At 45.8% G+C, this 20,821-nt stretch overlaps 1 protein-coding gene across 4 annotated transcripts in view; it reads right to left on the reverse strand.

Moving 5' to 3' along the window:
* Window positions 1-20,821, reverse strand: part of HERC2 (HECT and RLD domain containing E3 ubiquitin protein ligase 2) — a 148,725-nt gene that overhangs the window by 67,882 nt on the left and 60,022 nt on the right. For all 4 annotated transcript variants that reach the window (XM_066579316.1, XM_066579327.1, XM_066579336.1 and 1 more), the window contains exons 29-41: window positions 20,670-20,797; window positions 20,387-20,582; window positions 20,159-20,295; window positions 19,863-20,045; window positions 11,076-11,212; window positions 10,839-10,990; window positions 10,564-10,755; window positions 9,713-9,900; window positions 9,001-9,193; window positions 8,679-8,861; window positions 8,408-8,592; window positions 1,992-2,139; window positions 1,710-1,906 (exon numbers count right to left, since the gene is read on the reverse strand). In XM_066579316.1, the coding sequence (XP_066435413.1) occupies window positions 1,710-1,906; window positions 1,992-2,139; window positions 8,408-8,592; window positions 8,679-8,861; window positions 9,001-9,193; window positions 9,713-9,900; window positions 10,564-10,755; window positions 10,839-10,990; window positions 11,076-11,212; window positions 19,863-20,045; window positions 20,159-20,295; window positions 20,387-20,582; window positions 20,670-20,797 (2,219 nt within the window). The remainder of the gene's footprint in view (window positions 1-1,709; window positions 1,907-1,991; window positions 2,140-8,407; window positions 8,593-8,678; window positions 8,862-9,000; window positions 9,194-9,712; window positions 9,901-10,563; window positions 10,756-10,838; window positions 10,991-11,075; window positions 11,213-19,862; window positions 20,046-20,158; window positions 20,296-20,386; window positions 20,583-20,669; window positions 20,798-20,821) is intronic.

A 20,821-nucleotide genomic window follows, 5' to 3' on the forward strand; every position in this document is an offset into this window, starting at 1 on the left:
ACTGCGGGACCTCCTTTTGCGTGCCCTCCCGCGCGCATATTCCGAAGAGGCAACTTCCAAACTGGATTCTAACCGGCGTAAAATTGCCGCAGAAGATGTGGCCAGGCCGGGAACGGCAGCGACCAAGGACCTAGCCTGTTGGGATTCGGCCCTTGGCTCCACAGGGGCACCGGGGTCCCTGGAACTGCACGTGCCGTGGTACACTTAGCGTAGCGGGGGTTGGTTTGACCGCAGGCAAACTTAACGCTGCAAGATGTGCAAGCGTAAAGCTTCACCCTCCCCTTGGCCGGCTGGAACCCACTGATGTAGGGTCAGACATGGCAACAGAAAACCTCAGGTGAGAGGGAATGCTACGTACTGCACAGGAGTACCTGCAGGGGGAACAGGGGAGGGGGGAGGGGAGACACCGCGAAGTGCTGCCTTGGCAGGCTTACCCGGTCTAGCAGCTGTTTAAGCGGTTCCCCTGATCCAGCTGGAGCCTCTGGTCCTGAAGCATGAAGGCCGTCAGGTGTCGACGTGGGTCCACCATACGGAAATAGTAGCGTTGGTGACCTGGCAGGTCTGTGGCAGGTACTGCTGCGGGTGCTGGTACAGCTGCTGGTGCCCGTTACAGAAGGTGCTGCTGCTGTCCGAGTGCGCCCTCTGTGGTAATAAGTCTGCAGGGCCGTGTCAGCGCTGGATGCCGCGTGATAAGAACTGCGCACAGTGCTGGGCTTAGTCACTAGTCAAAGGGACTGTCTTGCTGCTGGGAGCGGCCATTCTTCTGCCTGGCTGCTTCTCCCAAGTTTGCCGTGGACGGAGGGGGCGTGGCTTGCCCCAGAAGTCCGCCTGCGACCCGGAAGTGACGTTTTCAAAAAAAAAAAAATTTCCGGCCCAGTGTTGGCGCCCCGCCCCCCGGAGCGCCGCGGCCGGAAGTGGCCTGCCCAGCCAGCACCCCGGCTTCCTGCTGGTATGGAGTGCTAATACACCTGTTGCTGGGAGAGCCGCTGCTGCCACCGTACTTGCTTCATCGTTGGGATGCCCGCTCCTAACGTACCTTGCGTCCGTCAGGGGAGCCACAGCCTGGCCACACGTTGACCTGTCTCCAGCAGTGCTTCCCCCTATGCGTCACTGGTCAGAAAGTGCGCCACTCCAGGGAGGGGGAGCCCTATCGCTGGCGGGTAACCGACGCCAATGCGCATTGCAGGGTCGGGCCCCTTTTTCTTCTCTGGGTGAAACGCCGCAGAAGTGGTGGAGACACCCCCTGCCTGCGTCTCCCCCGGGAGGCCAGTAGAACCAGGGAAAAGCCCTGACTCCCCGGATTCCCGTGTATAGCCACGTCTGCCTCCTAGCAGACACTAAGCTAAAGACTGATAAGCTGAATGCCTGCAGGGGGGATATAGCCAGGGGGGAGGAGCTAACACTTTTTTGCTTAGTGTCACCTCCTAGGGCAGTAGCTATATCCAATGGTTTAGGCTGTGGCCCCCAATGATACGGACGAGAAAACTCTGCACTTTTTGAAAATAAATACTGTCAAACTCACAGCTTGGAATGAACGGCATTTTAAAAAAAAACAAAAAAACAAAACACTCATTAGCATCAATTCATTATTGTTGCAGCAGTTTTTGGCTTTAAAAAAAAAAAAAAAACTCAACGCAAACACACTTCAGCAAATCAACAAAATATGTGAAGTTAGCTGCAGAATTCAAATACAACAGTTTATTCCTTACCGCATCCATGCGTTTCCCCTCAAAAATGGTTGTGACAGAGCTTAGCTGCGAGTTGATGTACTTGTTGATGAGACCATTCCACTGATTCAATGAATGAAGAGCCCGAAGTAAAGCTACAATCTCTTCCGCTAAAGTGCTGCTGTGAGTTGCGGTCAAAGACGCCTGTGGTCGAGCCTTTCGTCTGCGAAGGGTGGATTCTACAAGCAAAGAAAAAAAAACAAACAATGGCCACTCGGAAATGGCAAGAGATGCCCGGGATTAACAAAGTGATGATCTGCTCACCTCTAAGAAGGGGGATGTCTGAAGAGCAAGTAGTCAGAAGGCTACCCAAAAAACAAAAAAGCTTTTCAACAAGAAGCTTCATGTCCATTGATCTTTCATTCCTGTCCCAGGATGGAAGGACAGCTTGTAACAAACGGATAGCAAGAATCTAAAAATGTAGCAAAGGGGGGGTGGGGGGGATGGGGGGGGGGGGGGGGGGGGGAGTTAAAACCATTTCTTTTTAGCTATTCAAAAAAGTTAAAAAGGGTAATCTAGTGACATTCTAAACCACTCATCACACAACTTATATCCATCTATCTTACCCTATCCGATTACCTATCGCTTCAGTTTCGAGGTGCTCAGACCTTGCTGCACCAGCCATGATGACTTGACAATGGGAAATGTGACTGCTACAGCCAATTACCAGCCAAAGTGAAACAGACTTGTTGCAATGGTCTATTGTCAGTGAAGTCAGCAATGTAAGAACTTATAGACAAGCCTTATAACAAGGATTGAGAATTGTAAACCAATGCCTGAAGAACCATACACAGACAGCCATTTTGGGGGTTTTGCCCCTCAGTGCAGGAGGTTTCTGGCTTGGCTAGCGAGAGGCCTATAGACGTGGGTCAGGAAAGGCATCGTTTTAAGGTTTAGCTAAGTTTTGACATAGACTTGCAGGAATGCTGCCTTCCAATAGGTGGCGCTGCACAAGTATTGTTCCATCTTCCTATCTGCATATTAACCAGAGGAACATGCATGGTCCTATTAGTCTCCTGGCACCTTCTAGGTGCTCTTCTTAGGCCTTATTCATGTAACCATCTGAAGCATTGGTTTCCAATGTATACATTCAGATGAGAGATTTTTGGTCACGTTAAAAAAATTAAAAAAATAGGACATCAGTGACCAAAAACCGCAACCGATTTTACAAGGCGTGTGAAAATATAGGTCTTCCCTTATAATTTTCCCGATACACGTGGGAAGCTCCCATAGGCTTCTATTGAAGCTGGGGGAAAAAAGGGGAGTTTACCTCCGTCCAACGGTGGTTAAAGAAAACAGCTGGCTCTATTTAACTATAAGCAGTCATTCCAAGGATCTCAGCTCACTGAGGGATTTGCACACTGCAGCGCATTGTTTTGCCGATATGCCACAGACGCCCGTGTGAGTGGATGAGAAAACGCTAATTAGGATTGAGACTTGGTTGCTGCTAATAATCTTTCATGCGATTTTTAGCCACGATCGGACGAGCATAAAAACGCATATGGTCGTGTGAAATAGGCCTGAAGGAGAAACGATACTCTTCCTGACCGGCAGCAAGATCTAAGAAGAATGAAAAGTTTTCAAAAAATGTTGTGCCTCGGGATAACCACGTCAAAGTATATCTCTGGTTCTAAACAACTTTCCATAAAGTCAGTAGTAGAAGCATTGTAACTGTATCCAATTACAGAAAATGCCTCCGTCTGCATTACTTCTCTCTCAACTCTAATGTTCGTTCACTCTGAATGCACTTATGAAATCTGCCTCCAGAGAAGTCAGATTACAGATGGCTATAGAAGTCTATGGAGAAGAGACAGCCCAACAGACAGGAAACGAAAACTAAACTGCTGAAGTCTCTAGTAGAGCGTTTTATCCCACTCTAGGGAGTCCACAGCTCATTACTGCTATACAATGACGTTCTTCCGCAGGCGTGCTACAGAGCCAGGGGAGCAGGATACCCTCCTGTGTGCGGTGCATGGGAGACATGGCAGCCAGTTTCCTGCTGCCACCCCCTCCATAGACCTCTATTGGCAAAATGTAATAAGCATCTCCAGAGAGGATCCATTAAGAGATGCCGTCTTTAATGAATTCAGAGAGTGAATAAATAAAAGGAGGCAAGGGGGTGAGGGAGGAAAGGAGCCCAATAAGTGCAAAAATAGGCATTTTTCTCTAATTAAAACAAAAACAATCTGGGCTTTATTCGGTGCCCATCACCAGTAGGAACGGACGGTAGAAGGAATTTATTTGCAGGCGCAAACAGAACAAATCCGAACAAAAGTACAAAGACTGCAGGTGTTGCCTGACAGCCACTGGTCCAGCGGGGAGATGCACTGTGGGCTTTGTACTTCGATCATTTCTTCCGTTTGGGTTCTGAAGTTAAAATCCTTGTACCTCCCATTCCTACTGGTGGCGTGACCGGGTGAACCCTCATCTTCCTTCCGTGTGAACAGAGCTAGCAGCGTCTACAAACTGGCTTTGGCTGCTTCACCACTTCTATTCAGAGTCCCGCACAGGAGGCTTTTCCTCTTTGCATTTTATACAGATCTATCTATCTTTTGACTGACTCACTCACTCACTGGCCAAAAGTTCTCCAACTTCCCATGAATGTTGGCACAAGCATAGATTATCTCCAAAATAGGAAAAGCTAATGGGTCCCAACTCGTTCAATTCTAGCGCAAAATAATTGGCGTCGAAATTTTACGTACATAATCCAAATCTTTCACTTCCCAATGTCATAGAAACTTAAAATTTGGCACGAGCATTGAATATGTCATAAATAGGAAAAGTTAATGGGTCCCAACTCGATTATTCAATCTATGCGCAAAAGAATTAGCGGCCAAATTTTACGTACGAAATATAATTCTCTCACTTCCCGGTGTCATAGAAACGTGACATTTGGCACGAGCATTGATTCTGTCATAAATAGGAAAAGTTAATGGGTCCCAACTCGATTATTCAATTCTATGCACAAAAGAATTAACCTCCAAATTTTACGTACGGAATGTAATTTTCTCACTTCCCAATGTCATAGAAACTCGAAATTTGGCACGAGCATTGATTATGTCATATATAGGAAAAGCTAATGGGTCCCAACTCGATTATTCAATTCTATGCGCAAAAGAAATAGCGTCCAAATTTTACGTACATTATCTAAATCTCTCATTTCCCAAAGTCATAGAAACATGAAATTTGCCATAAGCATTGAATATGTCATAAATAGAAAAAGTCAATGGGTCCCAACTCGATTATTCAATTCTACGCGCAAAAGAATTAGCGTCAAAATTTAATGTACATAATCTAAATCTCTCACTTCCCAATGTCATAGAAACTTAAAATTTGGCACGGGCATTGAATATGTCATAAATAGGAAAAGCTAATGGGTTCCAACTCGTTCAATTCTATGCGCAAAAGAATTAGCGTCCAAATTTTACGTACAGAATGTAATTTTCTCACTTCTTGGTGTCATAGAAACATGAAACTTGGCATGGGCATTGATTATGTCATAAATAGGAAAAGATAATGGTTCCCAACTCGATTATTTAATTCTAAGTGTAAAAGAATTAGCATCCAAATTTATGTACGTAATCTAATTCTCTCGCTTCCTGATGTCATTTTATATAAAGGAAACGTCGCATGGTTACCTCCACGTGGTGTTTCCTGGGTAACGCAGAGAACACTGCAAAAATGGTGAACATATGTTTTTCCTCAGTATCTATAAAGTAACCACGACTTCATAAGATTTTCCGTGTGAACACCAGATAAACACCAGTACCAAATTAACTCGGGCGAAGCCGGGTATATCAGCTAGTGTATATTTATATTTTATATTCACTTGTACTATTGAGTAAGGGCTCATTCACACAACTGTATGTGCAACACGCTGCGATGGTCCCGTCAGTGTGCAGAGAGCAGACTACAGCCGCGTACGGAACGTTCATTCACAGCGTGACTTTTTTTCCCCCATTTTAAATGCCCGCTCTGGTTTTTTTTGTAGGTTGCATATCTATCACTGCCCAAATGTAATGCATTGTGTAAGGACAGCATGGCATACGCTGCCAATAGAAAAGAACAGGGCTCAACGCTAGTGGGACTGGATCGCTGAAAAGCTATTAACTTTCATTGACTCCATTCACCGCATATTACATGCGTGATGTACGCGTGCATAAAACGCAATGAACATACGCCCGTGTGAATGAGCCCTCAGAGCCGCTCATAATAGGAGGTCCACTATATAAAGGAAAACAAGCCTTCTATCAGTGACGGAGTAATCAATATTCTTCTGACTTGTGATACTTACCATATAATAAAAACTAGACATGAGGCAAGCTTGTCATATTACACACTGCAGGTAAAAGCTGCTCAAGTTTTGAGCCATTCAGCCATTTGTAAAAACTGCAGCAAGCCCTATTGGACGTGGCTTTATTGTTTGGTGCATATTAACCCCTTAAAGGGGTTGTCCCGCGAAAGCAAGTGGGTCTATACACTTCTGTATGGCCATATTAATGCACTTTGTAATGTACATTGTGCATTAATTATGAGCCATACAGAAGTTATCAAAAGTTTTTCACTTACCTGTTCCGTTGCTAGCGTCCTCGTTTCCATGGAGCCGTCTAATTTTCGGCGTCTAATCGCCAGATTTGACGCGCTTGCGCAGTCCGGGTCTTCTTCTTTTCTGAATGGGGCTGCTCGTGCCGGAGAGAGGCTCCGTGTAGCTCCGCCCCGTCACGTGCCGATTCCAGCCAATCAGAAGGCTGGAATCGGCAATGGACCGCACAGAAGCCCTGCGGTCCACCGAGGGAGAAGATCCCGGCGGCCATCTTCACAAGGTAAGTATGAAGACGCCGGACCGCGGGGATTCAGGTAAGCGCTGTGCGGCTTTTTTTTTTTTTTTTAAGTCCCTGCATCGGGGTTGTCTCGCGCCGAACGGGGGGGCCATTGAAAAAAAAAAAAAACCCCCGTTTCGGCGCGGGACAACCCCTTTAAGGACACGGCCTATTTTAGGCATAAAGTAGCAACAACTTTGGGAGGATTTTAATCTCCACTTTTCAAAAGCCATAACTTTATTTTTCCGTCGACACGGCCATATGAGGGCTTGTTTTTTTGCGTGGTGAACTTAGTTTTTAGTGGTACCAGATTTTGGCTAAATAAAACTTAACTTGTAAAACTTAATTTTTTTTAGAGCAAGGAGAGAAAACACATCAATTCTGCCACTATTTTTTTTTTTTTTTACAGCGGTACTCACGCAGCATAAATGACAATACATTTATTCTGTGGATCGGTGCAATTACAAGGATTCCAAAACATTTTTTTAGGTCTTCCCAGAATAAAAACCCCTTTTTTTAATCATTTTTTTCTACTTTGCTGCCAAGTCCTATAACTTCTTATTTTTTCATGAACAGGGAGGCCTTTAGAGTTTTAACTGGGCAGGATAAATATGGTGTTCAATTTATTGTTTGGGTCGTTGCGGATATGATAACAAATATGTGGGAATATATATATCACACACACACACACACACACACACACACACAAAAAAAATGGGTTTTTTTTGGGTAATTAATTGCAGGACTTCTCGCTTGTGATAGCGATCATAGCAAATGGTAAGCCAGAACACCAGTACTTGGAATCCTGTTGCCATGGAAACCCATCATCCCTACGCGATTATATCGCAGGGATCCAATGATGTCAGAAGGAGCACCCTCCCTTTGTGAACCCTTTACATGCCGCGATCTACATAGATAGCAGCATGTAGGGGGTTAAAAGCTGAGATCAAGGATTTTATTGATCTTGGGTGTTGCAGCAGGAGGCCGGCTATTGGTAGAAGCCGGCTCCTGCTGTAGGATGGTGCGTGCTCAGCTTCTGAACCCTTGCCATCCATATGACGTCTTGGTGTGTTAAATAGCAGCTAGAAACAAACATTTTCACATTTTTCAACCAACCAACTATGCACCGTCAACAAACCAACACCTACATTGCTTGTGCAAAAAAAATGCAGCTGTTATTTATGATTTCCTGTAATTCTCAACTGTGCCTGCCATGAAAAGGGCATTTAGAAAAAGCCATTTCCTCCACTAGACCAGCAGTAATTGCCAGTTGCACAACTTGTTCTTCAAAAGCAAGAGCGAGCTAGTCCCTCTTTTCCAATTACAGTGAGCAGACGGCTACATTTTCTTTTGCATTTTGGCCACATTGGTACCTTAATGTTAAAGCTAGCTGCTTGTGTGATGGAGTAAAAAAATTATTTAAAATTACCACCAACGTGTACCAGGTCTATTCAAGTTGTGCATTTTACTGATGATCTGAAACATTGATCAATACTTATTAGTATCAAGTATGAAGTCAGTACTAAGACAAAGCAAACACTTTCCCCACACTGGGTGCAGAAGAGTTTAATTGTCCATCAGTGAACTCTTCCATAAGGCCGCTTTCAAACGATTGAGAGAATCGCGTGAGATTTGCGTGTTGAGACACGCACAAACTCACACGAATATGAACCATATACATGAGCAATTTACAGGGGGGGGGGGGGGGGGGACACGACACACATGGCGTGTCCTATCTTTGAGCGTTCCGTCACTTAAATAAAACATGCACAAGCTCATGCAACATCCTTTCAGCTATCTTCATACCTTATCAAAGTACTACATAAAATTAAATTTAAATAGGAGGGTAACAAAGCATACCTGACGTTGTAATGAAGCTGCAGTAAAGGACTCTGGACCTTCTACAATCTTCATTAGAAGGGCTATCCACTGTGACATGCTCAAGGTACTACACATCTGTGGCATAAGAGCAATGCTACGGATGAATCCCAATGTGCACCAACTCTTATGCTGCTCCTTGTATACAACTTTATTTGTTGAAGATGCTAAAAAAGACAAGCATAGAATGATCCAAAAATTCTAAAAGCTTGTCAGGTATATGGGAGAAAGAACATTTAAAAACACGAGCTACCTGCTTTATCCATGGTGCCACTCTCTACCAACATACGTAACAAGCCACACAGAGTTCTGGTTGCTTCTGGTTGCATTATGTCTGCATTTACAGCCGCTGAAAGGCAAAAATTCTGCAGGAGGTTTACAGTGCTCATCAGCATCATAGAGGTAGGGTGTAAATTTCGGTCCACTTGTTCTCCCTCTAAAAGAGAAATCAGACCCAAAGACACAGATGAACACATCAAACTACAGGTGCCAGCTTACATTTTAAAATATTCACCATAAATAACATTTTAATAGTTAATTTAATAGCAATGATGAAGAAAAAAAAAAATACCAACCCGAGTCATCCTCTGTGTCCGAGTCATCCGCCATGGGCTGAGTAGCGGGTGGGGGTTCAGTCAGTTTTAGATCGTATTTCCCTTCTTTTCCCATTCTGTAGGAATTTGTACTGCCTGTATCCCACTGAACTCTGATCCAGCCATCCTCTCCTAGTTCTCCAATGACACGACCAAGTCCCGGAGGTGGGCCATCCTAGAACACACAAGCATACGATTTTGTAGACTCAACCACCACCACTACTACTTAAGGGGTTGTTCTGAGGTTTGGAACTTGGTGCATCAGCCTGTGATCTCCTATCAATAGGTTGACTGCAGCCTGTAAACACAAACCCAGCATAGAGAACGGAGAAGCAGCGCTGGACATGCGGGGAGCAGAGAGAAGCCAGGACAGACTCTTTCATTATGTTTGGGGAACGACAGCAGAAATGTTTAAAAATAATAACTCAGAATCCTTTTTAGGTTGAAAGGATTGGGTCGCCTAAATACCCAGAAACCATCTGAACACATACCAAGGAGGACAGAGGTTCAAAACAAATGTTATGAGCTTTCCTGAAATGGATATAAACTAACAGGCCAAAAAATGTTAATTCCCATTCCTATGGTTAGTTAAAAATTCATATGAGAATTAAGCAGGTTGGACATAAAAAGACGCCACAGCGGGATCAACTGTCATAACACCCCCTCAATGGCTCAGTGCCAGATAACTATGTACCTGGTCTCCCCACTTCCAGTCTACACCTCTCATCACTCTAGTTCCAATTTTCATCATAGCCGCAAGCTCTGGTCCGGAGGCCGGTATTTGAACTGGAGCAGTTTCCTTTCTCGACTCCTCCAACACGGTGGCAGAAGCTCCTAATAAGCTTGTACTTGAATCTTCTTCACAGTTATCTGAACTAGGACCTGGGGCAAACACAAAGAAGGGTTAAGCAATTCCACACAGAGGACCTGCTAGAATTAACAATTGTGATGGAATTAGATCTGATCACTTCTGTAGACCCGGCCAAATGGAGGAAGACAATTTTGTATAGGACTAAACACTATGCAGCAGCATGCAGGGCGATCACTCTGAAAATAGCAGGACCCTCTGGCACTGACTACCGGTAATTTTGCTATACTGTCCCTGCTGTTATTTACCTTGAATAGGGTCGAATACAAAGGTTTGTTAGCGTTCAGAGTGTGTGGAGCCGCTCTCTTCAGGGCAAATCCCCCGCATGTTGCTGCATAGAGTACACACACGTCACCAAGGCATTTCAGAGGACCTAATGTATTCACAGACGTACCAGTCCCCACTATAAAACGTAACTTATTTACCCAATGTTAAAAATTCAGGACAACTGACAAACACAAAAAAAAATGAAGATCTATGCCAAATAATGCATTTATAAATGCAGAGAGAGATCGATCCCTTCATAGCCCTCTTAAGTAAAGGTTCCTGTGCAGTGGCTCTAATGGCTCAACGTGTTTCCTTATTCTTAGAATTCATCAGGAGCCTCAATTGTGAGAGGCCACAATACATAGGTTTGACAGAGGACAAAAAAACAAAAAAAAAAAACAAAAACGTACCAATTAGTCGGAGCATGGTTTGAGTCAACGCCAGCATGCCAGAATTGACTAGCAAGTTGAGGCTATTTGCGCCATGTTGACGTGTCAGCATGTTCAGCATAACCATTAGGAATCTGGCTTGTGGAATGGTCCCCAGACTTGGTCCAGAGGGATTCTCATTGGTGATGGTCTGAAGAGGAACAGGCTGGATGCCTACAATTACATAGAGTTTTTAGGTTTCAGCAACAGTCATTTATACATCTAGCACAATTTACTACTACACAAAAGGCGCTCACCCATGTCTTTAAATCTGCTAGTAGCATCAAGCAATATATGTCTAATATTCTGTATGGCCCAGGCATATAGTTTTCCATAAGTCACTTCAAGTAGCATCCGATTAAATGGTGGAATGAGATCAACATCCTTTAAGCAGTCTGTGAGTGGATCACTGGAACATAAGGAACAGCTGAAATATTCAACCGCACAAAACAACTGCAGTAAGAAAGGAAAAAATAGTTAAGATTAAGAGTTACCTTAAATTCGTTCCTTCAGGGACAAGTCGCTGCCAACCACAAAACATTGCATATTGGACAGATGGAAGCAAAAAGCTTTTTGCGGCCAATTTTAATATGGTGTCTATGCCTTCTAGACGAACTTCTGCTCTTTCCAGCTGCAAGAAAATGCAAACCATTATGTTTAAAGGGAAGCTGTCAGCTTGAATATGCAGTCCATTCTGCAGACATGTTATACGGCAGGAGGAGCGGTGCAGATTGATTTCACTTCTTGCAAGAACAGATTCAGTCTAACTTGGATTTTCTTGACAGTCTTGACTATGCACACAGATAGCGGTCAATCACTAATAGGACCACCAACTGGATAAAATACAGGTTAAACTTTTTATTAAGATATTAGCTAGCAGATTAGCCCCCTTCCTCCAGCAGATCATACATAGAGACTAGGTAGGCTTCATACCCCTGCAAGAAGCAAGAGACAACAGCATTAGAGCCCTTAACCTCATCCACTTAAGCCAAAAAAAAAAAATATCCCTTTCATTCTGTTGGCTTTCTACAGATGCTGATAAAGCATTCGATAGAGTAAACTGCGAGTTCATGCAAGTGACCCTCCAGTACATTGGACTGGGGTCCCATATGATGTTATGGGTCTCAAGCCTTCACACATCGTAAGCCTCGATGAGGGCCAATGGCCACATCTACTCTGCATTTGAGATTTCAAACAGTATGAGGTAAGGGAGCCTGCTCTCACCCCTTTTTGTTCTCTGCCTGGAGCCTTTTCTTGGACATGTTCCCTCTAATCTGGACATCTCTGGGATACGGACGAACGGATCTATGCACAAAGCAGCCTATGCCGATGACGTATTCTCTCAATGCCACGCATTACACTTTCCAACTTAATAGCCTAACTTAGTTGATACGCCCAATTCTCCAACTTCAAAATTAACTACCAAAAATTCACACTACTTAACATTTTCTTACCTCAACCTCTAGTATCAGATCTGAGAGAGTCCTTTTCCTTCTATTGGGTCAAAGATCACATACAATACCTGGGCATTCACCTAATCACAGATACAAAAGACCTTTATTCGGCCAATTACCTAGGTCTTCTAGGTGAGATTAGATCAGATTTGAGCACTTGGACAAAGTGTTTATTCGCATGGCTTGGTAGATGTTCGATCTTTAAATTGAATAGAGATGAGCGAGCGTACTCGTTAAGGCAAACTACTCGAGCGAATAGTGCCGTATTCGAGTACCTGCCCGCTCGTCTCTAAAGATTCGGCTGCCGGCACGAGTGAGGGGCGAGTTGCGGCGGTGAGCAGAGGGGAGAGGGGGAGTGAGAGAGATCTCCCCTCCGTTCCTCCCCACTCTCCCCGCCGAATCTTTAGAGACGAGCGGGCAGGTACTCGAATAAGGTACTACTCGCTCGAGTAGTTTGCCTTAGCAAGTATGCTCGCTCATCTCTAAAATTGAATATTCTTCCAAAACTTCTCTACTTCTTTCAGGTGCTCCCAAGTCTCTATACCATCACAATTCTTCAGACACATTAATTCCTTAAAGAACAAAATTTATTTGGACAAACCTACTTCTATAGCTCATTCCTCACTCGTAAGGCCTAAATTGGAGGGAGGATTGGGTCTTCTGGACGTAACGGCACATCACCAAGCATCTCATTTACTTAAGGTCGTCAATTGGCATAGACACAGATATACCAAGCAGTCCATAGAGGGAGTTGCTTTGTCTGCGCCCTTAACAGCTATGCCCTGGATACAAAGTAACCTTCCCCTCCAGGTCAAATACCACTCCACCCACAATTGGACCTACTACTATAAAAACGACCCTTAGGGTCTTTCAGAAACAGGATATTTTCCCCGCCCCCTCTCTCTTTCCAATATTAGGAAGTCCCTCTTTCCCACCAGGACTGGAGAGTGAGGTCTTCCGCAGATGGATAGCCAACAAAAAAATGTAGAGCTTGTCACTTTATACAGGATGCTTCCTGGATATCAGCTGAGGCGTTAGATGATTTCATTGACCCGGCTTCCCTGTCCACATGGCATATCATTCAGCTTTGATTTTTTTTTTTTACATCCCTGCCCTATATCCTCCCTAGGTTTTACCAGCTCAAAGAATCCTTTTGAACAGCTATGCATGGAAGGGGGGCCAATCTAGAGACAATCCCTCACATTTATAACCCACTGAATTCCCAACCGGACTCACCAGTCCCCTCATACCTACGGAACTGGGAAAGAGACCCGTCGATGTCGCTTACAGTGGAACAGAGGCGCAAGATTTTTACATTCACACAAGTCTATTTCTAGCAAAATTCAGGAAACGGGGGTCAAGATCTCACCCGCTGGCACAGGGTGCCTTCTTGCTTGCATGTGATATTCCCTCCTGTTTCTTCTTTGTGTTGGAGATGTGGGAGGAGAGTAAAGTACAATGCTGCACATATTTTGGGAATTTCCAATGTTGACCAGCTTTTAGTCTAAAGTGTGGTGAATCCTTTTCCAAATTCACGGATTTTGTCCTACCCAAATTGCCAGCGCTGTTCCTGGTGTGCCTCAGTGGCATGGTCACATACAAATGTCCGGTGGTATGCCATCTGGTGAATGCAGCAAGAGCGTGCATCTCTAGGTTATGGCTTATAGTACCCCACTTCTCGGGGTTTACTATGTTTGTTCTGTTGTATTGCGTATTACACCAGTAACGTGAACTTTTTATTCACCATTTCTGATATGGTTTGTTAATATCTCTTCATAACTTAACAGTGATAACCATGAGGTTTTAAAAAAAACACTTAAATAAAAAATGGGAATTTTTCTTACCGATAATTCCCTTTCTTGAAGGTATCATGACAGCATACACCTGGAGGTTGCTCACCTGCTGACCTGATGGGACAGGAAAAGGCAGAGCATAAAAGAAACCTCCCCTCCACCAAACACCAGTGCGTTCCAAATAACCACAGTGACAGAATACTTAACCAGAAGGTGTGTTTTTATTGACATCACACACCTCAGACAAAGAAACATAAACATACACATTACCTCATGTGTTGGACAAAACAAGGGTAACCATGTCGGTAGGGGGGGGGAAAGCCCGTATGCTGTCATGATGCCTTCAAGAAAGGGAATTATCGGTAAGAAAAATTCCCATTTTCCCTTCGACATCATGACAGCATACACCTGGAGGAATACCAAATAACTGGCATGGGCTTTTTTAGGGAGGGATTACCGCTTGGAGCACCTTCCTCCCGAAAGTTGCGTCCTGACTACATTTAAAGTCCAGCCTGTAGTGTTTAATAAAAGTATGGCCAGAAGTCCACGTGGCTGCGTTACAAATCTGCTCGATTGACGCGTGCGCTCTTTCTGCCCAAGAAGATGCCACCGCTCTCGTCGAGTGGGCCTTCAATCCATCTGGAGGAGGGATGCCCTTGGCCTTGTAAGCCTGCTGGACAGCTCTCCTGAGCCACCGGGCGATCGCATCTTTAGAAGCGGCCCTTCCTTTGGCCTGCCCCTGAAATTGAACGAAAAGTTTCAGTCTTTCTGAAACTTTCCGTTGCCTCAAGGTACGCTAGTACAGCTCTTTTGACATCTAGATTATGGAGCTTCTGCTCCTTTTCGTTTTTGAAATCTTGGCAGAAGGCTGGAATGACTATTGGCTGGCCTCTGTGGAAATCTGACAAGACTTTAGGCTGAAAGGACGGGTCTAAAGAAAATACTATTTTGTCTGGGTGAATAGTCATATATGGGGCCCTTCGTGAGAGGGCCTGGATTTCACCCACGCGTCTAGCCGACGTGACTGCCACAAGGAGGGCTACCTTATACGTCAGCAAGGCGATGGATAGATCTCTAATAGGTTCAAATGGGGGATCACAGAAGGCCTGAAGGACTATGGTTAGATCCCAGGGGGGGTGCCGTAAGCCTTGTAAATGGATGCAATCTACTTGCCCCTCTAAGAAATCTCCTAATCCACCTGTGCTCCGCAAGCGCGGGATCAAAGAATGCCCCCAAAGCCGCAACTTGGACTTTGAGGGTATTCGGACTCAACCCTTTATCCAGGCCCGCCTGGAGACAATCTAGGATTTTACGGATGTCTGGCTGATCTAACTGCTGGATGTCCTGGCCCATCCACTCTGAGAATTTTTTCCAGACTTTGGAATAGATCTTTTTTGTTGAGGGTTTAAGGCTCTCGCTAATAGTGGAAATTACGTTAGGAGAAAGACCCTTCCCCAAGAATTTTACCCGTTCAAGATCCAGGCCGTAAGCCTGACCTTGTGAACCTCCGGGTAAAGAGGGCCCTGCAGCAATAGGTCCGGTCTTGGTGGAAGGTGGAAAGGCTCTCCTACTGACAGAGATCTCAGGAGGCGAAACCAAGGTCTTTTGGGCCAATAAGGTTCTACCAGAATTACTGACAGGCTTGACTGCAGTAATTTCCTTAGTAGGAGCGGAATTAATGGTAAAGGGGGAAAAGCGTACGCCAAGTCCCAAACCCAGGGGTGAGAGAGCGTCCGTGCCCAAGGCCTGTTTCTCCGCGCCTCGGGAAAAGAAAAGCCGGCACTTGGTATTTGCGTTTGACGCAAATAGGTCTATTTCTGGTACCCCCAATTTCGTCACAAGCAGGCTGAACACCTCGGGATGGAGTTCCCACTCTCCTGGGTCCACTTTCTTCCTGCTTAGAAAGTCCGCGGCTGAATTCTCGGCTCCTTTTATGTGAAAGGCCGACAGTGACTTGGTTGTGAGTTCCGCCCACTAAAGGATCCTTCCCGCCAACTGCTGCAGTAGAGGATTCCTGGTGGTACCCTGGTGGCGAATGAGTGACACTGTCGTCATATTATCTGAAAAGATCCTCACATGCTTCATCCCTAAGAGCGATTGCAGGCTACGTAGGGATTTCCACACCGCATTAAATTCTCTAAAGTTAGACGAACCAGATCTCTCATGAGCGTCCCAAGTACCCTGTATATGACCGCCTTCCGCATTGCATCTCTTACTGTTACTCTAGATTTTTTATAGAGAGTGGAACATTCCTCTAAAATAAGCTGTTTCCTTAGAGGAGGAAGGGACGAATTTTGGAGACTGGAATCCAGAATGACTCCCAGGAATTTTTTCCTGGTTTCTGGTTCTATGTTGGATTTTAGATCATTAAAGGAGATGTCCCGCGCCGAAACGGGTTTTTTTTTTTTTTAACCCCCCCCCCCGTTCGGCGCGAGACAACCCCGATGCAGGGGTTAAAAAAACCACCCGCACAGCGCTTACCTGAATCCCGGCGGTCCGGCGTCTTCATACTCACCTGCTGAAGATGGCCGCCGGGATCTTCTACCTTCGTGGACCGCAGCTCTTCTGTGCGGGCCACTGCCGATTCCAGCCTCCTGATTGGCTGGAATCGGCACGTGACGGGGCGGAGCTACACGGAGCCGCTCTCTGGCACGAGCGGCTCCATAGAAGACTGCTGAAGACCCGGACTGCGCAAGCGCGGCTAATTTGGCCATCGGAGGCCAAAAATTAGTCGGCACCATGGAGACGAGGACGCCAGCAACGGAGCAGGTAAGTATAAAACTTTTTATAACTTCTGTATGGCTCATAATTAATGCACAATGTATATTACAAAGTGCATTATTATGGCCATGCAGAAGTGTATAGACCCACTTGCTGCCTCGGGACAACCCCTTTAATAATCCAACCCAGGTCCTTAAACAGTTGAAGCGTGGAACCCAAGTCTAGAACCTCAGAATAGTCGGGGAATCTGCCACCAACAGGAAGTCGTCCAAGTAGGGGACGATAATAATCCCACGATTGCGCAAAAAGGCAACAATTTCTATCACCACCTTGGAAAAAATCCGCGGAGCAGAGGAAATTCCAAATGGGAGGCAAATAAACTGAAAGTGACCGATTTCCCCTTCCATTCTCAGCGCAAACCACAGGAACCTTTGCGAGTTGGCGTAAATAGGGATGTGAAAGTAAGCATCCTTTAGGTCAATTGTAGCCATTACATTATCCCTGGCAATTAGGGGAGTTGCAGTTCTGATAGTCTCCATTTTAAATTTCCTATACTCAATGAATTTATTCAGTTCTTTGAGGTTAATTATTGTGCGGTGGGAGCCATCTGGTTTGGGAACCAGAAAAAGGGGGGAATAAAATCCCTTCCCCTGTTCCTTCTTGGGGACGGGGATAACCGCGCCAAGATCCAGCAGGTTCTGTACACCTCTCAACAGAGCCTGCTCTAGGGCTGGAGACTGGATTGAGGTTACAATAAATCTGTCATGGGGGCGAGATTCTAGTTCGATCTTGTACCCCTCCGCCACCAGGTGTAGCACCCACTCTTTAGTCGTTATGTTACGCCAACTAGTGGCAAAACGAGCCAGTCTACCGCCCACCGGGCACGAAGATGCGGGCTGAGGGACAACAATAAGAGTCTTACCCCTTCCACCCTTCGGATAAGACCATCTTCCGGTCTTCCCTTTCCCAGCGTATGTAGACGAGGGACGTGGAGTGAAGGGTCTTTTGGGTGGTCTGATGGCTGGCAGTCCCTGGTTCTTGTCAGCTGCTTTTTCCAGCAGGCGATCCAGGTCCGGTCCAAAAATGCGTGCGCCCCGAAAGGGTAGGGTACACAGCTTGTTTTTGGATGTTAAGTCCCCCGACCACTCCTTTACCCAGACTGCCCTTCTGGCGGTGTTGGATAGGGCTGCCATGCGAGCTCCGAAGCGGACCGTTTCCATAGAGGCATCCGCCAGAAACCCCGTTGCCATCTGTAGCAGAGGGATGCCGCTCGCAAACTCTTCCCTGGAGGCTTTTTGGTCAATTAGGGACGTGAGCTGATTCAGCCAGACCGCCATGGAGCGAGCCACAGAAGTGGCCGCGATATTGGATTTTATAATAAGGCTGGATGTGGACCAGGCCTTACGCAGGCATGGTCATGTCCACTTTATTGTCCAAGGAGTCCTTTAAGTGGGACGTATCTTCAAATGGTAATCCAGACTTCCTGGACACCATAGCGATAGCCGCATCTACTTTCGGCATTTCGTCCAGAAACGCCAACTCGTCTCCCGCAAATAAAAGGCGCTCCTTGAACTCCCTAGGGATTAGCGGAGCCTGATCCACACAATCCCACTCGTTCAGGATTAGTTGTTTGAGTGTGGCATTTACAGGAAACGAAGATTTCCGTTGTGGAAGCAATCCCGCAAACATATCGTCTTGCGCCGTGCGGGGTTGCTGCACATCTTCCTCCACCTGCATGGTTCTACGTACAGCTTTTAAAAGTTGATCCATGTCAGCGGTGGAAAAAAGGTACTTTTTCTCCTCCTGCAACACTTCCCCAAGATTATCAAACTCCAAATCTTCCGCCATGTCAGAGTCGGACTCTGACACAGCCGGAGCAGACCTTCGTGTAACCCCTGAGGGCCCAGGTTGGAGGTCCGAGAGGGAGGACTGAACTTCTTCCCGGACAACCGACCGAATTTCGGACATAGGGGAAGATTTTTCCTTCTGCAGAACAAACGGCACATAATGTTTTAGTGAAGGAGTCGTCGAGTTTGGCCAAGCACACTGGACACTTTTTATTCCTCCTCCTAGCCTCCCTAGGTTTTTGAGTATCCCTGTCCTGAAATGACAAGGGAGAACTCTGTTAGTCAGGAAGTGTATGTAGTGCAGGTGTCTGTAGGTTGGCCCACTGGACCACTTACAGTTTGGAGATTTTCTGGGTCCTCTCTGGCCGACATCATGCGCTTGTGGGATCAACTCCTGTACTTAGGATCGATTCCCCGGCGTGAAGAAACACCAGCCGTCTTCCCTGGTGCAGAGGAGCTTTAAAAATTGAATCCGGCGCCGGCCACGCCCCTTTCACGCTAGGCCACACCCCCTTGCGGAGCGTCTGCCGTCACTGCGTCACTCCCGGAGCTCCGCCGAGGCCACGCCCCCTTGAGGAATGCTGCTGCTCGGCCCTGGACCCAGAGATGGCGGCCGCCGCCTAAATGACGGCCGCAGTGGTGCCGGAAAGCCCGTACTTGGACCCAGGCCCACGCAGTCCCCGGTAAGCTCCCAGATGAGGTACTTCCCACTGGGGCAACCGGGGCTGCCAGGAGAGATGCTGCCGCTCACCGGTAAGCCCTGGAACCTCCGGCATGGGACAGCATCGCTGGAGCTCTGCCGCTGCTGTCCTGAAGGGACAGGAAAAGCACTGGTGTTTGGTGGAGGGGAGGTTTCTTTTATGCTCTGCCTTTTCCTGTCCCATCAGGTGAGCAGGTGAGCAACCTCCAGATGTATGCTGTCATGATGTCGAAGGGAAATACAAGTTATACTGAATCTTTTCCCATAAAACCATATAATCAATCTGCTCAGCTCCTGCTGTATAACATGAACAGGTCACAGATTTATTTTAAGAATAATAAGCGCAACCTGAGAATGTCAGAGAAGTACAATACATCCCATTCACATGACAACCATTATCTGCTATGGTACACCGAGTCTTCCATCTCTCACCCTGGGGCTTCCTACAGTACTTACCTCCAGCTCCCCCTTCACAGTAAGGCAACATCCTGATACCATTCAGCCTAGTCTTTACCAGTGTGAGTTAATGTCTGGGACAGGATGCAGTCTCCATGTTATCAGCATGTAGATCTCTAACGACAATCTATTAGAATCCTTCAATATCAATGACCACATAGTATATTGCTTTAGTGTTGGTTTATTACCAAACTAAGATTTCACCAGTGAACAGGTTGTACCGATGTGTAACAGATAATGACAAGTCATAGAACACTAAAAAAAAAAAAAAATCTGAACAAATGTCAGAAATACAACAAAAGAGACTCACCTGTTTTAGTAAACATTTCCTCATTTTTTCTACATCAACAGGCTCCTCCTTCAATGCAAACTCCATAACTGTGCCCAGCAAGGCAGACTGCGGGTGTGTACCCTGCACATTGTGCTTGAGCCACTTGTATTTATGGACACCAGTTACACCAGCCACAGAGCTCAGGAATGGCTGCCATTTATCCTTCAAGAAAAAAAATAAAGATTGACCACCTCAGAAGAATTAGTACAGTAAATTTTCTTCAATAATAAAAGTGTTTAGAAAGCCTAGACAAGATAAGCAGACTTCATAGACACCTTGGGTGACTTCACTGATGGGGACTTCTTATCGACAGACAGAGGACTAGATGGTACAACAAAGGACTCTTCTTGTTCCCCTTCTTCGTTACCAATTTTAGCATCATCCACATCAGCAGATTCAGATTTTTTGGGTACTGGGAAATACATAGTTTATGAACATGAGAATCAAAGCCTAGAAGCATGTATAAGAGCCCATCAGCAAGGATCAGGCTGTGCTAGCAATACCTTTCTTTTTCCTTTTTTCCCTGATAATTCTTTGAACTATTCGTTTCCACCTGGGGATGGAGCTGAGGAGTTTCAGTTTTGAGACAATGGAGAGGTCATTACACACTGCAGGGCGCAGCTCATTGAACAGAAACCTAAGGCGTTCAATGACTGGAGCACATACTTCTTTGTAGGAGCGTCCCTGTTCTTGATGCGTCTAAAAGATGGCAATAAAACACCAAAGTCACGCATGCAACCTTTATATAAAAGCATACAAGCTGGGAATGGAAATGGGAAAACTAACCTTTATAAGAGAGCACTTGGCTTGATAGACAACTCGGCACACATCCACCACCGATCTGTGCAAGGTCTTGTGTTTTACTTGATCCACATTCAAAGCACTATGATGAACCATTGACAAAGCAATGTTGCCTATGCCAGGAGGAAAAAAAAAAT

Source organism: Eleutherodactylus coqui, chromosome 1, assembly GCF_035609145.1.
Source record: "Eleutherodactylus coqui strain aEleCoq1 chromosome 1, aEleCoq1.hap1, whole genome shotgun sequence".
Taxonomy (NCBI): domain Eukaryota; kingdom Metazoa; phylum Chordata; class Amphibia; order Anura; family Eleutherodactylidae; genus Eleutherodactylus; species Eleutherodactylus coqui.